The 22,614-nt window shown below is 36.5% G+C and overlaps 1 protein-coding gene across 2 annotated transcripts in view; it reads right to left on the bottom strand.

Moving 5' to 3' along the window:
* Positions 1-7,992: 7,992 nt before the first annotated feature.
* The window catches only part of LOC149024460 (D-lactate dehydrogenase [cytochrome], mitochondrial-like), a 103,692-nt gene continuing 89,070 nt past the window's right edge, over positions 7,993-22,614 (bottom strand). For both annotated transcript variants that reach the window (XM_089144690.1, XM_089144691.1), the window contains exons 14-18: positions 17,687-17,749; positions 16,640-16,719; positions 16,261-16,391; positions 9,209-9,252; positions 7,993-8,613 (exon numbers count right to left, since the gene is read on the bottom strand). In XM_089144690.1, the coding sequence (XP_089000816.1) occupies positions 8,494-8,613; positions 9,209-9,252; positions 16,261-16,391; positions 16,640-16,719; positions 17,687-17,749 (438 nt within the window). In that variant the 3' untranslated portion in view covers positions 7,993-8,493. The remainder of the gene's footprint in view (positions 8,614-9,208; positions 9,253-16,260; positions 16,392-16,639; positions 16,720-17,686; positions 17,750-22,614) is intronic.

The following is a 22,614-nucleotide window of genomic DNA, read 5'->3' as shown; positions in this document are numbered from 1 at the left end:
CGTTACTTGCTTAATGAGGTAAACGAACGAATATGAGAGGGAGGTTTGCGTATGTAAAGAGAGAACAACAGATCGTGTAACTCATGATTTGACTTGGGTTAATGCGGGGGTTCATAAAATAGACTTTCTAAATTGATCTCTTTCACAAAAGTGTCTGCAAACTTGAGAACTTACTACAAGTTCTGTGTTCAGTTCAAGATCCAGTTATCCAGTAATTAATCATAGAAGTATTGATTTCTAACTTCGTCTATGGGATAGCTTGGTTTCACCCAGATTGGAATTTTCATTTGTTCTGACCAATGTAAATCTTACTGAGACTTTATTGGCAGTGGCCACTATATTAGACAGGAAGCTTATGCATTGGCACTGTTGTGGACTCGGTTGGTCCAAAACTGCTGGACAAGATTGAAAGCTAAACTAGGCTTCTTGACCTGATTAGTCCAAGTGGTATCCATATGACAGCTTTTAGGTAGTTGAAATGGCATTGGTTATACCTTTTTGCTCAAGTGGGAAATTACAACCATAGGAGACTTAAACTTGGGGAAACACATTTGTTTCTTTACTGTCTTCTTGTTTTCCACTTATAAAACTAAATGTCTAGTATATGTTGGCATGCAGCTGAATGGAGAGGAAAATGGATGCATGTCCTAGGCAGTGGTAATTTGTCTATGTATTTGTTTCTAGCCTTCTTTAATATGCATTTATCTTTTACTTTTTTATTCATCTTATTGGTTGGAAAATATACATTTTCTCTTATCAGGGACTGGACTGGTGTCCAGCTGAGAAATGTGACTATGGAATCTGTAGCTGGGGCCTTGCTTCCATGCTCTATCTGGTTAGATAAGATTTACTACAGTTTGTAATTTCATTTATGAAGAATGAGATCTTGAGCATGAAATTCAGTTCGGCTTTTAAAGAAATGATTGATTTGTTTTATTTTTCTCCTTCTCTTAATGCATCTCATTCTATCAACAAATTTCTGTACTTGATATAGTGCCTTCTCATCATCTTGCATATTGATCTCAATCCCTTGGTTGTATTTGTCATTCTTTTGTCAGATTTTTGTGTTACTGATAGTTGACGTCACATTATTTTATTTCTTTTTTCAATAACACAGTAGATCTCATGATAAGATAGTTGTTGACTTAAACTACATATTTTGTAGGTTATTTGACAGAAACTTTTAAGGACATTTATAAGATTGTGAGGTAGATTTTTGCCTTGTCATTGTTATGTTATAGAATTTACAATTATATTTATTGCTTCCTGGTCACTATTATGTCATGCCTACAAAGGACTTTCTTCTTTTTAATCATTTAAGGACTGTTTTGGTTTGCATCAGTGAGACCAGGAAAAGGGATTCAATTTCTTAAAACTGCTACCCCTGATTGGCAATAACCTCTATTTATGGCAGTGACTTCCAAAATGATTGAGGGAAAAGAAAAAAAGAATGTGTCTGCAAACCCTGCATGGGACCTTCAGAATTTCTTTGGTCCAGAGTGCAACGGGTTTTCTGAGGTTGGTGATGCATAACTTGAAAGTTATTGTTATTTAGATTTAGTAGCCCTTATTATCTCATTCTCTTATCGGTTTTGGATAAATAATGATTAACTAGGTGGCTTATCATGGGTTTTCTTTTTTGTTGATGTTGTTATTAGATCTTCTGTTTCTTTAAGCCTAGAGAATGAAGTGATGCAAAAAGGAAAATTCTCATCATTTGTTTTACTTTTTGTACTAATTATTGTGCAGAGGAAAATTCCTTCCCCAGTACTCCAAGTTGAGGTTGTGATGGTAGGCTATGATGACACCAAATCGACAATTTCCAAACCTGAAATTACCAACAAACCATCCGGTGGAAGTTCAAGCAGCCCCCGAAATCCCATCTGCTAGTGAAGTGAAAAGTGACAAAGTTGGTACTAATGGTGGAATTGCATCAGGTACCGAAGTGCCTAAAATGGATTCAAGTGACTTCAAGCCAATTGCTGCTGATGCTTCTATTTTCACTTTTGGATATGACGAGGATTTTGATAGTGAATGATCCTGGCCAACATTAATCTCATCTTTTGTTTTCACTTTTGAAGTGTCATTTGCACATTTGTATATCTAATCAAATTGTAAACAATGTATTTTTCTTAGAGGCATTTATGCAATATTTGTAGAAAATTTGGTTGTTTATAAACATTTGATGTATACAATGATTTTTTATATGAATAAATAAAAAAAATCTATAATTAATATGTTTGGAGTATTGTAATTAATCTATTTGTAGTATTTCACGGATCAAGGAAAAAGAAAAATGTATGAGACAAGAAAAAAAAATTAGTATTTTTTAGTGGTATTATTCAATTGCCCACAGAATTAAAAAATGGTCATTTGAAGCAATAATGAAAAAGTCTCTATTTATAATATAAATGCCTCAAAAACACTTTTTGTAGTTCAAATTAACAATAACATAAAATCTTTAGAGGCATTTTGCAAATGCAATAAAAGACTATTGGGAGCATTTTACAAATGTTATTAAAAAAATGTCTCTAAAGCATGAAAAATAGAGGCATTTGTTAAATTGCCTCTAAAAGGCTTGGTCTTTTGTGACACGACCTATAGAGGTATTTATGCAGCATTTATAGAAAATGCCTCTAAAAGTATTAGAGGCATTTACTAAAGCTAGAGGCACTTGTCAAAAGCCTCTAAAGCCCTATTTTCTTGTAGTGATATATATTAGTATAAAGCACAACCAGCTAAGGGGTTAATTTCACAATCATAACAATTAAACCTTTTTCATTTTCTTCCTTTCTTTCTTTATTTCTTTCCTTTTTTTGGGAAAAAAAAATTCTGTGATCAGACGGACGTCTGGTTGGACCAGATGGACATCCGTCTAGTCCTCTATGCCTAGACAGAAATTCTACTTGGTCCTCTGTGATCAAATGTCCGTCTAATCTACTTTGACTAGATGGGTAGGGTGTTTTGTGACGAGACAGACGTCCGTTTCATACAAGACAATACTCCGTTTGGACGAAGGAAAATATCGTTTTCTCCGAAAAGAGCCCAAAACACCCAAACAGGACATGATTCATGATATCATCATCCCATATTAAAAACTTCACGAAAAATCCAAGAAACATATAAAAATTTTCACAAATACAATTCACACAAATTATTATGATCATCTTTTTTGGGTCCCAATAGAAAATCAAATCAATAGAATCTAGTTCTATAATGAGTTAGGGTTTCAATTAAACCTTGGATCCTCCCACTGGATCCAATCCAAATACAAACCATAGATTCTAGTTTTGTAGGGAAGGCTCTGATACCAATTGTTAGAACATTTAGGGTTTTTCTCAAAACCCTAATCAATTAAAAGCCATGCAAGAACTAGAATACGATATGATATTTAAGAAGCATTGGACATACCTTACACCAGACATATGTTGAAGAAGATTGGAGTACGATATGATATTTAGGAAGCATTGGACATACCTTACACCAGACGTATGTTGAAGAAGATTAATCCAAACCTTGAATGCCAAATCTGCAGAGTAATGAAGCCTTCTCTAATCTCCTCGTCTTTCCTACTGTACCTCTTTCTTGTGGAGAGAGAAGAGAACAAAAGAATTGAAGTGATTGGAGGGACTCCTTAACTATTTATAATAGCAATATCAAACCCTAGTCTACTTCCACAATGGACCGGTTTGGCCCATTTTAAACTTAATGGCAGTGCATTGGCCCGATGTCTTGAGACTCCCATCAATTATTAATCCTAGTAATTAATCCAAGCCCATATATTGCTTATGATAAACCTAACAACCGAAACACCCCTTTCATATGATCACACTAAGCATTTTAATGCTTGCAATATTTACTTTCCTTACTCAGATCTATGTAGTCTTAATCAGTGAATCAACTGTTATTTTTTTAATACAAATTATGAGATCATCAATAAAAGTTAAATGCATAATATTAAGAGCCCAATATTTTCAGATTGACTAGATAATATTTTGCATAGTTTTAACACTTAGACATTTGGACATGTCCTTCCATATCAATAGCCAATAACACTGGTTATATATATGGAACCCTTATGAAATTCCTAACTTAGACTCAAAATAACCCTAAGGAGAGCCATTACTAAGACACTGAAATATGAGCAATAGAATTGAGATTACAATCGAGAGAATATTCATCAAGTGATTTCAGCAAGTACAACTCAATCAATTAGTTGCTAGAGTTTTCAGAGATGAATCTTTTGATGTCTTTCATCAACTTCTTTGATGCTTCACAATTGGGATGGACAGAATGGAATCCATGATCCATTCCCTCAAATTCAACGTACTTTATTTTCTTTTCCCATCTTTTAAGTTTCTTGCATATTCTTCAATCCTATCCTTTAATGTATCAGAGCTACCAACTACAGCTAGAATAGCATCAAGAGACACAAGTTCAAGGCTTGGGCTTGCAGGTCCAAATGGCTTTGCCAATGGGTGACCTGTTGTCTCTCCCATTGGTATTGACATCCTCCAGAGCCTGTGTTATGTAATTAATCTTATGTTAAATAAATATTTAGTGCTAAATTTTTATCATGTCAATACAAGAATAACACAAATGATGCATCTATTATTTCAATCTCTAACTCGAAATGAGTTTAGATCATGTCTTGTACTAGCGCATCCAAGACACTCTAGAAATCAATAATTTTGAATCCATTGTGTTGTTAGTGAAGTTTTCTGTATTGTAGTTTCCTTGATGGATTTTATAGATGATTCCAGAGACTCCACCTCTAAAGGATTTGGATGGCATTGGCCTATAGAGTCCTCATATGATACTATTGTTGAGAGTATGGGTTTTGTTGGGTTGGAGCTTATGGTGTCTCTCCCACTAGCCCCTATCGAAGTCAGCCACTGGAACCTTATTGTCATTATGGAGCTTATGGTGTCCCTGCCCCTGCCGACGATCAGGGTGTTTCTTCATTTGTAGAGTAGATCTTTGACTCTACACCACAACCATCACCAACCTTTCCATATGCAGTTGAGCTAGTTCCTTATCTGGAGATTCCCAACTTCCCACCATCAGGACATCTTAGGCATGTGGATGATGCTACATATTGAGCAGCGTTGTCAACTACATTGACAATTATATGGGGGCAAACATCATGGAACATGTATTGTCATTTGTATGGGTTCTAGAGGGAAAAGGGAGACATGGAATAGAGTAGACTTATGATTGGTAATATTGTCGTTTCTTCTCATATATACTATATACTTGAATAGTACCTTTTCAATGGTTATTTTGGTAAACTAGTAGTTCCATAGTATTTATTATGCTTGAAATAGATAGTATGCAAGAATCCATATCAGCTTGAGTCCATATGATGCTCGAAATTGAAGTCTAAAGTTTGAAACTTTAGTAAAAAAATCACAAGTTTCGACCTAAATTTTTTCCTTGTTGTTTACTACTGAGGTTGAGTTTGTTGCTGCATCTGAGTGAATGAAGGAGTGCATATGATTACATGGTTTATTATGTGAATTAGGTGCTTTAAAGAATAAGCCTATTGTATTTATTGATAATCAAAGTGCTATTTTCTTGTTTCATAGCTTTATGTACTTTCTACAGTATAGAGTTGTATATTATTTTTTGTTTTGTTAGTTTGTGGTGAGTTTCGTGTGAATTTGTTGTTTTTTTCTTCTAGGTTTGTATATGTTGCATTTTTAGGGGAGATATATATAGCTCAATTTTTACAACTCTTATTCATGTTTATCTCTAGTTTTGAGATGTATGCCTTGCTTGTGCATGATTTGCTTCCATGGTTGTTTTGGTCAGAATTATGAACGTATGATTGTGATTTAGGGCTTTTTTACTTCTTGTACCTATTGCATTTGTTTGCATTGTGTGCCTGTAAGTTTTATATTTTCATTTGCATGCTTAATTGTGTCTTAGGTATTTTACATGGTGTGTTGCATTGTACTACTGTTGTTTTTCTTTGTTGTCTTGCATGGACACTTGGCGATGACGATTGAAGTCCAGTCAATTATGATTGAAGATTACCTTACAAATTAAGGGGGATAATTATTAAGGGCTAATTTGTAATTTCTTAGCCCCTGATTACTTGAGTTGTGACTTAGGCATAGGTTGGACCATATTGAACTGGTGCCATATAATCTAGTTCAGGTTACTTTATATATTCTTGTTTTGGTTCGGTTTGGGGTTAATGTGTAATTGGTTGGGTTCATTCACCTGCTTTGTTCGTTTTTCTTCTTCCTCACCAACGAGCGCCTCTCCAAGAAGCCGCCGCTGCTGCTCCTTCTCTGCAATGGATTTGAGTGTACAAGCAATGGTTTTGAGCGTGGATTAAGCTATTGTAATCGCCTAGACAAGTGCTTTCTTTGATGGTAGTTTGTACACTGACTTGTAAGATTTCTCTACCCTCTTTATACTGGATTGGGCTTCTCTCTTAAGCCCAGAGACGTAGGTCTTGGACTGAACTCCGTTGTCAAATCTCATGTTGTTTCCATCTCTTTTCTCTTGCAATCTCACTATTAATCACAACCGGTCACAACATTCTTGTTAGGTTTAAGCTCCTTTTTCTTAAGTACAACTTAACAATATTTCTTTCTCTTCTCCATATCCTTTATTTGATCTTCTATTCAATTCATAGTACTTGACCACCAAAAAAAAAAAAAAACAAAGAAAAGAAAAGAAGAAGAAAGTAAGAAAGAAAAAGACAAAAAGAAAAAAGAATAAGAGTCATGTATGTTCTTAACACATTAGGAGAGGATTAGAAAGCTTGCCTCAACACTCTTCAAGATATATATGCAGATTTTTATTTGCAGCAACTGCTGCTGGTTGCTGCCAATGGTGGTGATCGTGCCATGTAATCAAAATAAGATCCAACGTTGATAATCAAATAACAGGGGTTTACTTGTAAATACTTCTTTTTATTTTTACATTTTAAGAGTTTAAATTTATTAATTTACAAAATCAGACCTGTTTCATTTGGGACGCAAGACCACTGTAAGAGGCAGGGAAGCAACAGATCTTGCTACTGTTGTTATTGTTGTTGTGACTGCTCCAATTGATGCTGCTGTTGTTGTAGCTAATGTTCCGCGAAAGACAAACTAAGACCAGTGGAGACACCGTTGGGTTGTTGGTTATGGAGTTGAGCAAGGTTTACAAGCACCGTTTGAGGCTGACATTGCAGAGAGAACAGATTGATTGAAGACGTGGCTGCCGCAGCAGCAACAGTTTTCTCGGTTCCTCTGCCGTGGTTAACTCCACTAACTGCAGAAGATAGCACCACATATTCAAATCTCAGAATCATTCATGTTCTTCTATTCCACCTAATTTCCTCTTTGATGGATAAGAATTAGACAGACCCAAATGCACCTCCATTGTTGAAATACAATTTTTCCCAATAGAAAAACTGAAAATAATTACTAGAAAATGAAACGGTCGCCCTCTTCTCCTTCTGCCGGCAGCCTTATTAGGCCGGCAAAGAATAATTTCACTGAGAACGAAGTACAGAAAAACCTAGAAAAATTGAAGAAGAAGAAACTAGTAAATCTGAAAGGAAAACAAATATAAGTTAAAGAAAAATTTAATCTTCTCTCCAGTCAGATCAGCTTTCTTTTTCCAATCAATTGGGAATTGATTACCCATTAGTGGGTTCTTCTTTTTCCGATAAAAAACAGAATGGGAGGTTTACCTCTTGTAATAGAAGAATGGGAGGTGATGTGTAGGTGGGCATGAGTCCAGTGGTGAAAACTGCAAAAGAAGAAGAAAGAAAGAGGGATTTGGGAATTGGGTAAATAAGGGGTCTAATTTTGTAAATTAATAAACTTTAAAATGTAAAATAAAAAATAATATGTTTCCCTTCATTTGATTCTCAACCGTTTAATCTTATTTTAATTATGTAGCTCGATCACCACCATTGGCAGCAGGCAGTAGCGGCTGCTGCAAATTAAAATCCGATACATATAGGTCCAACTCATGCATTCTAATTAAGTATCAATTTCTAGAACGCTAAAGACCACTGTTTTGTTAGGACTGTCTTTTTTTTTCTAAGTCATCGCGTAGAAGGTAGTTTAACATCCATCTAGAATAATTTTAAGTCTCCCTATTACTGCTGAAAAAAATTTCTAACAATCCATTCCAACGTATTGGGAAAATCCAGTACAACAGATCGAAGCTTGAATTTATTAACAGAAACATATACAACAACAGTAAGCTTTGTCCTAATTAAAGTTAGTATACTGTATATACTATAATCTTTCTCTAAGTCTTTTGATGCATAGAAAGTCCCATGACAAAAGGAAAATATATAAACCTTCATAATGAAGCCGAATAAGGGCGTTATTTGGATGATCGAAGCCTAGCTGATAAGTTCAGATTGCTTGTCACGATTTTTCTTATACAAAATATGAAGTATGACTTGGAACTTTTACAGACCCTTCACTTGATGTAGGACACCATGCGCATCTGCAATCTGAAGATGGATTTATCTTAGAAACACACATGAGGAGGAATCAGTTTTCCAGGATTCATGATATTGTTGGGATCTAAGATTGACTTTATTCTTTTCATCGTCCTCAGAGCTTCTATTCCAAGTTCCTTTTCAAGATACTGAAAAAACAGAGTAATCCATCTGATCAACATCAATTTAATTGAATTATAAACTGACAAAAACCATCCACCCCCCCACCCTGCCCCCCCCCCCCCAAAAAAAAAAAAAAAAAAAAAAAAAAAAGGCAAAAGGAAAATGAAAAAGAAATATTGAGTGCATATCAAATGTTGGTTTGGCAAAGGATACTACTCCATTGATGCATGTGGTAAACATAAGGGTGAAATGTTATTGTTTACCAAAAAAAGAAACATCTGTGTCATTCTTACTACCCATGGGCGACAGTTCAAAAAATTAATCCTTCATATTCATCTCAAATAAAGCTACACTACATAAGAATGAGAAGAACAATGTTCATCTATGCATTTGTATTGCAGTTGGTGACCAATTGGATGTAGTAAAAAAGAAAGTTTAGGAAAGGAACATGATTTTCTTGGTGTAAATACACGATGCTATTTTTTTTTTAAATGAATAATTACATGATGCTATTTAGAAAAATGAGCATGATAATGTTTAATATTTTAATCTATGGGTCCTTAAGGGTGTAACCAGATACACAAAATGGCACCCAAGTGATGTATGAAAGCAAAGGCATACCTTCATTTTCCCAGTGCCAACACCATGTTCCCCTGTACATGTTCCTGTTCCATTATAAAAGCACAAAATAAGCTTATTATAGCATTTGTAATTTAAATATCATAAATGGAGGATTTTGTACTACGTTCATAAATGCAGAAATAGCGGAGCAGGTAGAGCAGTGATTTTTCATTTAAATATACAACACACTGAAGAAAAAAAAATCCTATGCCTAACCAATTGCTTATTGTAAACTTAGCAATTAAATCACATGCTAAGAATGTTTTTAAAAAATAAGAGTGTTGCACCCACGTATTAAAAAAGGAGGGGAAAAAAAAAGGACACCCATGAGATACTGCTGAAAAAGTAACCAGAAGAGTTTTGTGTCCAAATAACAGTCGCCTTCCTCTGGAGTTATTCTAGAGGTAGAATGCACCGAGTTCCAAATAGTGTTAAACACAGGGTGATTGGAGAGATGAATCCAACCAGCTTATAAAAATTGGCCACCACAGCACTCTTAGGAAGCCCCAAGTTATGAATGGCTCTAAGGCTGGCTAAATGAAGAAGGGTTCCCACGGGATGCCAGTGGTCTATCCAAAGGGGAGCAGAGTAGCCATCTCTAATACCCAAACCTCCTCTCTTTCGCATTCACAATGCAACCCAGCTGATAAGATGAAATCCAGTAGTGTCATCTTCTTTCTAAAGGAATGAAGATATCAAGTACAAAGATTTGACAATCAGATACAAATGCCAGACCAGTGCGTACATGAGGATTTCAAGACTGATTTGATTACCACTAGATGCCCTGCATAAGAAAGAAGCATGCCTTTCCAAATCTAAAGCTCTTTCCTCATAACATCCAGCAAGTGAGTGAAATGATGAGCTGTAAACCTTGCTGGAATCAATGAAAGCCCAAGTAATTGACAGGAAAGTGGCCAACGGTGAAACCTGATCATTCAACCAAAGCCTTTTCAATATCAATGGCTCCTGCCAGGAAGAGAAGCAACTTTGTAGGGTTGAAAGAGAAAATAAAAAAATAAAAAAAATCCAGAGAAATCCTGGACACCCAATAGTCTTGAAGGGAATTGATAGAATCCTTTGAGAATTTCATGGGATTGTCTACAAAACCCAAGTGATGGCTCAGCATTTAGTTAAAGTGATACATATCAATGTCTGTTGCGGCACCTAATTGGATAGTCATATGGGTCTACAATTTAATATAGAATTCAGAAGTAACAGTTGTCCGTTGGTGTCTGACATTGCTAGTTTTGGTTGGTTCAGTTCTATTAGGAGTTTTGACTCATGTGATTTTCTATTTCTTGCCGCCCAAGGATATTTATGTAATAGTGTTTTTCTAACTTCATTATGAATAAAAAGAGCTTGGGATCACACTGATCAATCCAAGCTATTCTACCACAATCGTTTCTCAACATGATATCAGAACCTAAAGTCGATTAGGGAAGAAAAAGAAGGGGCAAAAAAAAAAAAAAAAAAAAGATGAAGAATAAGAAAAGAAAAGAAAAGAAAATAAGGAGAAATCAATTCACAACCACTGCTGCTGCCCTCTCTGACAAAGAATCCACCACCACCGACACTACTCTTGCACCTGCCCTTCCTCTAACGCCAACCACCACATCCTGTACCTCCGTTAATGCTATGACTTGAACAACTTCTTCACCAGAACCCATTGCTTTACCAAGGTCTCATCATTGCTGCAACCCATGCTTCACCAAACTTAACATGCAACCTGCAACCTAATCACAAAGATCCCATTGAGCTACTCCTATCCTTGAAGAGCCCCATAGCCAGTATTCTGCACCTAAAAGACTTCCACCAAAACCCGGTTGTGAATCAGTAACCGCCCCTTAGTTTGATTCCTTTTTAAGGCCATTTTTTTTTGGGTTTTTTAAAAAATAACCTTCTAAGCCCTCTTCTTACCTATAATATTAGCCCACTACCACCAACAACCCCCCCCCCCAAAAAAAAAAAAAAAGAAGAAGAAGAAGAAGAAGAAGAAGAAGAAGAAGAAGAATAAAGAAAAAAAAGAAAAAAAGAAGCTGATGTTGTCCCTTATCCTTTGAATCCTATGAATTCCTACATTTATTTGGGTGGTCAAGCTATTCAGTTCTATGACACTTCAGTTGTTTCGAAAGGGTGAAGATTGAAGAATAGTAGGAAGTCTTTTGAAAATGTGGCAACCACAAATGGTACTACTCCTCCCACTGGCTCAAAATATTACCCCACTCTTCCTCCTCTTTCAGTAAGATTTGATGGAACAAATTATTTTTACTGGTCTTGATTTGCATACTTGACTATTGTCAAAAGAGGACTTGTTGGACACATTACAGGCACCACTATTAAACTTACTACCATAGGTGTTTCTCAGAATAAATGGATCTAAAATGACTTTCTTATTATGTCCATTTTGAATTCCATGAATCCTAATATTGCCCATGGGTACCTATTACTTGATACTACAGCCCAAATCTGAAAGGCTACTACAAAAACATATGGACAATGGGGAATGATGCACAAGTTTATAAGTTACGGAAGAAGCTTCAAGAAATTACCCAAAATGAACTGATTGTGGCCCAGTATTATGCTGAGTTACAATCTCTTTGGTAGGAGTTGAATCATTATGAGGATTATCAACCCACTAATCTGGATGATGTGGCTTCTTATAAGAAGCATGTTGATAAGATTTGGGTATACGACTTCTTGGCGGGTTTGAATGTGGAGTATGATCATATCAAAGTGCAAGTATTGAGTCGTTCTCCCTTTCCTACACTAGAATAGCCATATGCCCTTGTTTAGTGTAAGGAAAGCCACCGATTAGCCATGCTTTATGCTTTTATTGTGGAGAAATCAATCTTATAGCCTGTTAGCACTAAATCTGATTTGGCTAAGGAGATTGTCAAGTGTGAGCACTGTCACAAACCATATCATACCAAGGCCAATTGTTGGAAGTACCATAGGAAACCTGCTAATTTTGAGTAGAAAAGGGCACAAAGAAGGGGAAAACCAAAGGCTAATCTTTTAAGACAGTTTCCATGACACCCTCTGTAAACATTAGATTTTCACATAAGGAGTTAGCTACTTTGTGACGTATTCTGCAGTCTTTTACTACCAGTGCAACCTCTACTACTGCTTCCTCCACTACCCATACCAACTCCTACCTTGCTACTTCAGGTAAAACTTTTATAGGCTTCAATATTTCTTTGATTTATGCTCCTTGGATCATTGATACAGGAGCCACAAATCATACGAGTATATAACATGTTCATCCTCTTTTTACTTACATTATTCTCCAACTTCCAAAAAAGATAAAGTTCGAATTGTTGATGGCTTTTATTCTTTCATTGTTGGAAAAGGGACCATTCAGCATTCTCCATCACTTTTGTTGTCTAAAGTTTTAAATTTCTCTCCTTCTCTAGTAACTTGTTCTCTACCAGTGGTCTTATACATGACTTGAATTGTAAAGTGACCTTTTTTCCATCTTACTATATCATCCAAGATCTGGTACTGGGAGGGAGATTGGATGTGGTAAACTAGACAATATACTTTATCTGCTAGAGCTGATTAGAGGATCTACTTCTGCTCTAGTTGCATCTTCTCATCAGGTCCATTCGGTAATGTCAGACCATCATCAGTGGCATCGTAGGCTAAATCACCCCCTCTAGGAACTCCTAAGAAAGTATTTTATGATTTAATTTCTTCTTGTAATAAGGATGAATTTTTTTGTGAAGCAGACTTGTTTTACTTATTTACCTTCTCTTCATAATAGAAAATCTATTCCTTTTGTGTTGATTTATATTGATGTGTGGGGCCCCTGCCACGTTTTTATTTCTGTTCATATATGCTTTGTTACTTTATTGACTGTCACTCTCGTTTGGATTTATCTTTTTATTTATCTTATTTTTTTAATTTTTTTATGTGGTTTTCCAATGTTTTTGTGATTTTCATAATATGAATAAAACCCAGTTTAATGCACTATGAAGATCCTTTGCAATGATAATGGCACGGAGTATATTGATGGTGAATTTTAAAGCTCTCTCTTTGACTTTGGCATAATAAACTAGACTAATTGTGTTGATACGGTTGCATAGAATGGGGTTGCCAAAGGAACAACCGGCATTTATTAGAGATAGCACATTTTATTATGAGTGCCATGAACATCCCTGACCAATACTAGAGTGATGCTACACTTATTGCCTAATAGGGAGCCTAGTAGAACACTTGGTTTAAATGTCCTAAAGAGATTCTTCAGGGAGACTCTACCTTTGTTATCTCCCTAAAGGTTTTTGGATGTGTGTGTTATGCCAGAATCACAGCCCACCAGAGTAAGTTGGCTCCTGCAGCTTGCGCTACATATTTTTGGGGTGTTCTGCTACTCAAAAGGGGTACAAATGTTATCATCCTCCTTCTAGGAAAACTAATGTGTCAATGGATGTAATTTTTAATGATTCTTGCCCTTACTATACACCTCTCTAGGGGGAGAGTCCCAGAGGAGAGGTGTTTTTTTCCCAACTTTGGACCTTCCTACCACACATATAGAGTCTTACACACCACCGCAACACAACTTAAGAGTTTAGGAAGAGTTTCCTGACGAGGGGGACACTTCGGCCACCATACCTGAGGACTTTAATTCTCCTCTGTTTTTCGAACCCTATGAAAAACCTGGTCAGGGGGAGACTACTCTTGTGAGGCACACTATTGAGGTCTTTCAAATAAGGAGATGCAAACTTATCAGAGGATTAATTACAATCGGCCTAAGTAGGTGGAGAAAGGTGACATGTTACCACTTTAGTCCCTTGTTCCAGAATTAGATTCTATTGTTCCCCTTGAGGTATCTTCTTCTGATCTTCCTATTGTTGTGAGAAAATGATTTAGATCTTATGTTTAGCATCTCATAACTAAATATGTTTCTTATAACTCTTTGTTTGACTCTTACTGTGCTTTTATATCCTCTTTATCATCTGTTTATGTTCCTAAAAGTTGGTAGGAAGCCTATACTGATAAGAGATGGAAGGCAACTATGGTAAAGGAAATGCAGGTAATGAAGAAAAAAGATACTTGGGAGCTGGTTACACTTCCTCCAAGAAAAGAACCTGTAGGCTGTAAATGGGTGTTTGTGGTTAAACATAATATGGATGGTTAGCTTGAAGGCTAGACTAGTTACAAAGGGGTTTACCCAGACTCATGGGATTGATTATCAGGATACTTTTGCCCCTATTGCAAAATTGAACATTGTTGGAGTTCTATTGTCTTTATAGTTGTGAACAAAGACTGGAATTTGCACCAATTAGATGTAAAGAATGCCTTCTTGTATGGGGAGTTGGAGGAGGAAGTCCATATGAAGATCCCAAATAGTTTCTCTAATGACAATACTATAGGGAAAGTTTATCGGTTGAAGAGGTCAATTAGCGAGTTGAAATAGTCTCCTAGATGCTGGTTTGGATGCCTCCAGAAGGCAGTGACCTCTATTAGGTACAAGAAAACAATGTTGATTATATACTGTTTGTCAAGAAGTCAGGCACCAATATCACACTTTTATTGTTTATGTGGACTATTGTCATCATAAGAAATTATGGTGAGGAAATACAAAGGTTGAATGACTTTTTTGGCAAAGAGTTTGAGGTTAAAGATCTAGGGAAGTTACAGTACAACCTAGGAATTGAGGTGGCTCAATCAAAGAAGGGTATATACCTATCCTAGAGGAAGTATTTTTAGATTTATTATCAAAAGTGGGAATGTTGGGGTGTAAAGTAGTTAATACCCCTATTAAGGCTAAAGCTAAACTAAGTAGAAAGAAGGAGAACCAGAGAGCAAAGGAAAATATCAAAGGTTGGTAGGGAAGCTTATTTACTTGTCCTACACCAGACATTGCTTATGCAGTGGGGATAGTGACCTAGTTCATACATGATCCATATTCAGCTCATATGAAGGCACTATTATTAGAATACTGTAGGTTTGAAGGGAACTCCTGGAGAAGTGTTATGGGTGAAAAGAAGCATACATTAATGCAGACTGGGTTGGGTGTCCTAATAGGAAGTTAATTTCAAGTTATTATACCTTCGTTAGATTTAATCTAGTCACTTGGAGGAGTAAGAAATAAAATGTGATAGTTTTATCCAGTATAGAAATAGAATGTGATAGCTTTATTTAGTACAAAAGCTGAATATAGAGCTATAGTTCATGGAGTTTGTAAGCTACTATGGTTGAAAGGTCTACTAGAATATATTGGAGTTCATGTTCCAAACCAATTCTGTAGTATGACGATAAGGCTGCCATTAGAATTGCCAATAATCATGTGCAACATGATCAGACTAAGCACATTGAAACTGACAAATCTTTTGTCAAAGAAAAGCTGGAACAAGGCTGATTTGCATGCCTTTTGTGAGGTCTGTAGACCAAGGGACTGATATTTTCAACAAGGGTTTGTGGGAAGGAGATTTCCTTCCTACCGTAGGTAAGTTGGGCATGACTATCATCCATGCCTCAACTTGAGGGAGAGTGTTGGTTGGTTCAGTTCTATTAGGAATTTTGGTTCGTGTAATTTTCTATTTGTTGTTGCCCAAGTAAGAGTATTTATGTAATAGTGCTCTTTTCACTTCATTATAAATAAAGGGCTTGGGATCACACTAATCAATCCAAGCTATTCAACCACAATCATTTCTCAACAGCTAGTGCATCCATCTCATATCAAATCCCTTCTTTTTAAGAAAGTGACTTCATTGCATAGGTCAGAGATCTCATTGAATCTTTATTTCAAAGCTCACACATATCATCGCTAAAACAGGATGAACCAAAACAGCTGGAGATATTGAATGGATACAATATAAATTAGTATATGACGAACTGTCTACGTGACTTCAAAACAAAAAGGTCAATGGTGAAACAAAGCATCCCCTCCCATTTAGAATGGACTAAATCAAGTTAATTTAGGTATAACCACATCATTCAGTATTTAATCATGAAGAAGAATTAAAATTAAACCCCCCCCCCAAAAAAAAAAATAAATAAATAAATAAAAGTAGTATTAACTAAATATAGTCTGTGGCTATCAGGAGTACCTTCCATTGATAAGGCTGTATGGACCATGAAATGGTTTAGTCGCTCTGCTTCTTGCCTTTGTTCTTCCTTTTCGGGGTCAAAGAGGATCAATGTATGGAAGTTCCCATCACCAGCATGAGCAACAACAGGGCTGATGCCAGGAATACCAGAAAAAGGAAAGCATTAGCAGAATCAGTGTTAGTTACTCTTTCTTCCTGTTTTGTAGCATTATTCATTAACATTATTTGTGAGAAACAAAAATAGATGCATGTCACAAACTCACACCATCCAAACAGATGGTCGTATTAAGTTCATAATCTACAATTTAGAAAGGAATGCGATTATATAACTATTTCAATCCCTTTCTGATTTGCTGTATATAAAAACAGACCAACATACCACACCAATGGTGATGAATCAATTTCCTGCTTAGACCTTGATATCAATTCTGCAAGCCGTGACAAAGGAACACAAACATCCTGAAAGAAAGGAAAGTATATGACGACCTGACCGAACCACAACAAACATCTTCATTATAAAAAACCTATGATAATCCCCATTCAATGGCCAAAAAGAAACACAATTGGAAAGAAAGGCTATGAGGCTCTAAAACCTATTATATTTTCAAGACATGGTAATTACAAGGAAAATAGTAAACATACTTCATAAATAAAAATCACAATACATAATGTGAAAGAAAGGTTCAATTTATCAAAAAACTCCAAAAAATTCACCAGACATGATTCAACAACAACAATAATAAGCCTTGTCCCAACTAAATGGGGTCAGTTACATGGATTCTTGCCTTCCAATCAGTTCTATTTGAGGCCATGCTAGATACAAGACCTAAGCTATGCATATCCTTTCTCACCACTTCTCTTAAGCTCTGTCCCTAGCTCTTCTAGTTCCTTCAATTTGGATTCTATCACTCCTTTGTATAGGTGCATTTATAGGTCTCCGTTGAACGTGGCTGTGCCACCTCAAATGACTTTTCTCGAAGCTTATCACTTATGGGAGCAACTCCCAGACCAACTCTAATATGATCATCGCTAACAATTAACTAAATGGTCTAACATAAAATCAGTAAGCAAAATTTTGAAAAATTTATTCCATCATTCAAACAAGGTTTGGACAGACATGAGAACAAAAACTAGTATTGGTGAGCAATAGTCATCAAATATGCCTTGATTAAACAAAGGCTGACAGGTGCCCAATGTGAGCCAAAAAAAGGGAAATACAATCTTGTGCTTGCTTTCACAAAGTCCCTCCATAGCATAGGTTAGACTATTTCTACAGGTGCCTAAAGTGAGCCAAAAGAAGGGAAATACAATCTTGTGTTCGCTTTCAAAAAGTTCCTCCATGACGTGACATAGGTTAGATTGTTTTTGCATTTTATATTCAAATCAGCAATAAAAAACAGTATAGAACAGATAAATGAGATCACACCGTAATCATTGCTTCAGAATCAGGCTGCATCGCGAAACAAGCCCAGAGTGCTTCCTTCCTTATCTACATAGTGGGTTTGGGGGGGGAGGGACAAAACCAAGATTTATCACTGGATTCAAGGAAAAAGGAACATAAAAATTATTACCACTAGCGTAATTGTAATTATACTACCACAACAAATTCAGGACAACATACCCAACTGAGACAAAAAAAAAATTTAATGGTTCAAGAAAGAGTTTTATAGCTACAAATAAGAAGAAAAACCCAGCACAATAAAGAAGGCAACTGAAGTACTGAACTACCTTTTTATTTAAGGAACAGACAAAACAAATACAAAACTCTCCCAAGTGTGTGAGGTGCATGAATGAACTAAGGTGGACTTTTAGTACCTTGCTTTATGGCCTGAGATTTTGCAAATACCAACTATCCTTGAAACCTGGTATTTCCTGCTTTGGACCTATGGTATACTTCCAGTGAGGTGTTTCCACTTCTTATCTGAATTTTCAACTTACTGCTTGATCTGGCAGCAGGAAGTTTGGTTAATTCATCATTCTGGGATTACAAGTTTGTTATTTTAGTTCGGGATTTTAAGGTTAGGTTCAAGTCCTATCAATGCAATATATGAGAATATTCTAAATGCCCCATGTAGCCAAAATTGGCAGGGTGGGCCTCTGATTTTAATTACTCTAGGTGGATGATTTGGCCATTCTAATTATTCTATCTGTTGGGCAGATAGTAATCTGTCTCTATCCATCTCGTACCAGACTACTGCTGCAGTATGAGAATCAAGGTTTAAGGCCTTGGCATCTTGACTGGTTTCAGTGAGCCCCAAATTAAGTTGTCTTGGTAACTCACTTTTAAGAACTTGCCGAGATAATCCCTTTTCTTTTCAAATAATTTTTTCCCCTTGGCTTTGGGGGCCATATGACCTGATTAGGCCATGAAACTTGTGAGGTAGCCAATTTTAGGCCTACAGATATGGTGGAACACTAATCACACCAAAATGGTAGTTTGACTTAGGACCTAGGATGGTAGTGTATACTCTTTGTGTGTGTATGCGTGTGTTTATATTGATACAACCTATTCCACACAATTTGTAGTAATAGAACAATAAGTCAAGCAGAAGTGTAAGGTTGCCGGCCTATCACCCTTAATGTTCTCGTAATAAAAATAAAGGGCAGACCTGGTGCTGAAGGCTTCCAGACAAGCAGAGCCTGCGAGGGCATTTTCCCTCACACACTTACCCCAATAATTTTTGCTGGGAGGCTGTTTCTGTACCTTGACCTCAGACTACAACAGTGGTCCACCAACCATTCTGCCAAGGCCCACCCAACAGTGGTCACCAACCATTCTGCCAAGGCCCACCCCTTCCATGGTTCTCATATTGAAGAACAAAAATAGTTGTTCCCATGAAAGAGAGAATATAGTTTATTTTAGTAGGTCCTCAGGGATGTCCTGTGGTGGGTAACTTCAATAAATCCTAATCACATCTCTGGGTCTTAATGCAAAATGGAGTAAATATTGACTCAGATCTCCTTCCATTAATGTTCTAGAATAGGAAACACATACATTATTTTCCTATAGAAAGATTGTATACCTGAAGAGCCTCAAGTGTTGCTCCTCTAGATAATGGTTCTCTGTCTACTAAATTGCAGTAGGCCTTCTTGAGGTTGCACATATGCAAAACCTTCTTGAGCCAAAACCTAATGCACCCTAGTGGGGTGTGTATGAAATTCAAGGAGAGAGGAGAAATAGAAAAATTGTGAGTCTGGCTGGTGCATTCAATGCCTCCCCTGTGGTGGACTTATATAGGCAGCCCAAGTGATGTAGAGGGTGAGTGGGGTTCTCTCTCTTGGCTTGGTTTGATTTGGAAGCCCTAGTTTGCTGCAAATAACAAAGAAGCAGAAGCTAGGGAATTGATAATTAATATAACTAATTAAATGCATAAAATTAACCAATTAGTTATCTATATGCTAATTCCACAAAATCCCTATGTAATTATGTATTTGCATATAGGCCCTTGTTAAGTTACACGGTTACATTAAAGACCCTTCACTTCCCAGTATTTAGAAATTAGATCATAGGGCAAGTATTTGGTTACCTCCAACCCTTGGCTCTATTGTAGGCCCAATTAGGAAGCCCGAGTGCTCACATCAAATTCCAAAAAATGTGATTAAAACATATGATAAGTAATTTTTCTAATCAAATAATCTTAATGTAAAATCTTTTTTCGTAACACTGGTGCCAGTATTACAATTCAATCATGTACTTAGGTTCCATCTCAAATATTTCCTGCACTACACTTAGGTTCCATCTCAAATATTTCCCGCACCAAGTACTGGATGCTATGTCGGGTTCTATTGCCACTCACGGTCTATTCTTATCCACAAAACATCTTCCTACGATTAGTTGAACTTTGGTCATTGACAATCCAAATAATATGTGTGTATATTGCAACTTGCAAGGACAAATATCCCGTCAAGTATACAGTCAAGGTGCAAATATTCATTCATAACAACTGGCAGTACTATGTGTTGGAACTGACAAGTTTAGATTCTTCACCAGTACACAAATACGTGTACTCACACTTTTTCCCTATCCCATGTTGACCAGTTATACCAAGTGTGATGACCAAATGACAAGGGATGCCAAACCCAAACCCTAGTCATCACTACCAATTGAGTATGACAACAAAGGCACACTTTGCTCACATCTATATAATAATCAATATGAGTGAGTTAAACCAAAGAACGTAATGTTTAATTAAATAGAAAACTGGGCCTAAACATGCCCTAGTAGATTAGATGGACAAATATATCCAATGTGAACAACTTAATAAGAAATTGGAAAGAAAAGACTCCCACAGTTTATGTAGTAGCATAGAGAACTGGTGCAATTACCCCTACAGGATTACAGGAAAATGCATTGGGAGAATACTTCTCTTGCAAACAATCAATCCAGAAATTTTGGAAAATTAACCTCCAGGTAGTGTTTAGGGATAATGCTTTAGAAGAACATGGTAATGAGAAAATTTTAGATAGGTCATACAGAAGACATGCAGGGCTACAACTTCTGTTCAATGAGTTCTTGCAAATAAAGAACAAAAGATGGTGATATGGGCTTGTGAAGGGAAGGCATTTGCATGGATCTGAATTTGGAAAACAAGTATAAATGCAAGAAGCGTCATGAGACCTGCTCTTCAAGGTTGATCTTCAAAAGAAGCTGCTTCAAATCCTTCAAGTTGGCATTAAGAATGACCTTTCTTTTAGGCAAGGGAAGCTCTTCAAGTTTTCTTTAGGTTGAACTCTTCTAGGTACAAATGCAAGGACTCGTCATGGTTATTTTATTTTCAAGGCAATTTTCATTCATATATTTTTTATTTTACAAGCAGGATAGAATGACGCTTTATAGGCAAAACAAAGGATATCCCAAAATCATTATGATCTCTTAGTCATTGATTTTCTAATGGTTGAGATAGGATCCTTGATTCCCAAGAAAATAGAAATTAGAGAAAATTAAATTAGAAGAGCTAAATAGGACTTTCTTGTCATAGCTTTCTATGGAAGATCAAATATTGAAGATCTTATCACTAGATCCCACAGAGAATAGCAAGTTCCTATGTTTTGAATCTTTGATATTCATGAGAGGGAGTGGAGAATTGTAACTTCCCCTGTAGTCTTGGTTGATTAAGAACATGAAGCTTCAACAAGTCTTGAAAAGGAGCAAAAAGTAGCTTACTTGAACTCCACTAGCATTTTGGACCAGCTTTATTGGTGTTTTTGCCTAGTTTATTAAGGAAAAACATCCTCTTCTAGTCTTCTGTGCACATCTCTCTGCTGTGCACAGCAGTGCACCACTACAGACTCACATGTGGATTATACCCTATAAAGGGCTGAGATTAAGTCTGTTTTAACTCATACATCCCGTTCCAAGAACCCACCCACAAAGTTGTGAACTTTTGATTTTGTTTTAAACGACAATGATTCAAACTTCAAACCCAATTTTCCTTTCTTCTTCTTCTTCTTTACATCTCAATCTAACAGTAACTTCAATCACTCACAGAAACTAAAACCAAATCTCATGGTTATTTAAACTTAGAAGCCAAGGTTGATACAGTTTTAAAGCAAAGCAAAATCAAAGCTTTGGTAATTGAGAGAGACTGAGAACAGAGGAGACGCACAGCACCGAAACAAAGACCTGGGACTAATCCTTTATGGAGAAAACGAAGGAGAGGAGAGCGATTGCAGGAACAACAGTGATTATGCCAAAGGCATCGTTTAACTCGAAAGGATCATCTCTTGGTGAATGATGAGACTGACTGTCATATCCCCAATTTTTCAAGGAAGATCTGAAAGAGAATTTTGGGTTGGGGGGGGGGGGGGAGAACCCTCATGCATATGCCATAGTGAAGCATGCCAAAGAGTTCTATGAAATTTACACCATTCATATCAATGCCTACAACTTATACACCTTCTCCCTCCCCCCCCCCCCAAAAAAAAAAAAAAAAAAAAAAAAAAAAAAAAAGGATTTTACAATGCAGCATTTACTGGGATTTTATTTTCTTTCACTCTGCAAATTAAAAAAAACTGAAAACCCTAAACCTTCTATGGAGGAAGAAAGAGATGATAAACAAAAGGGGAGTTGTGGGAGGTTTCTTGGAAATGGACATGTATAAGTTAAAATGGGTCTCTCAACTGGGTTTTTCTTACTTAAAATTGGAATCTTAATCTCAGCCCTTTATAGGGTACAATCCATGTGTCAGTCTGTAGTGGTGCACTGCTGTGCACAGCAGAAGATGTTTCTCCATTTATTACATGGTTGGTGCTTGGTCATGACATGGTCCACAGCCAGGTAATCTTCATGGGCTTGGGCTTTGATGCAGGCTGGCTCCTTAAGAGGCTTTTGTGATGCACTTGGGCTAATCAATA

The sequence above is a fragment of the Hakea prostrata genome, chromosome 2 (genome assembly GCF_041222555.1).
Source record: "Hakea prostrata isolate BN-2017 chromosome 2, UWA_Hpros_2, whole genome shotgun sequence".
In the NCBI taxonomy this organism is placed as follows: domain Eukaryota; kingdom Viridiplantae; phylum Streptophyta; class Magnoliopsida; order Proteales; family Proteaceae; genus Hakea; species Hakea prostrata.
The sequence above is the reverse complement of the archived record's forward strand: the minus strand, read 5'-3'. Positions and strand labels throughout refer to the sequence as shown.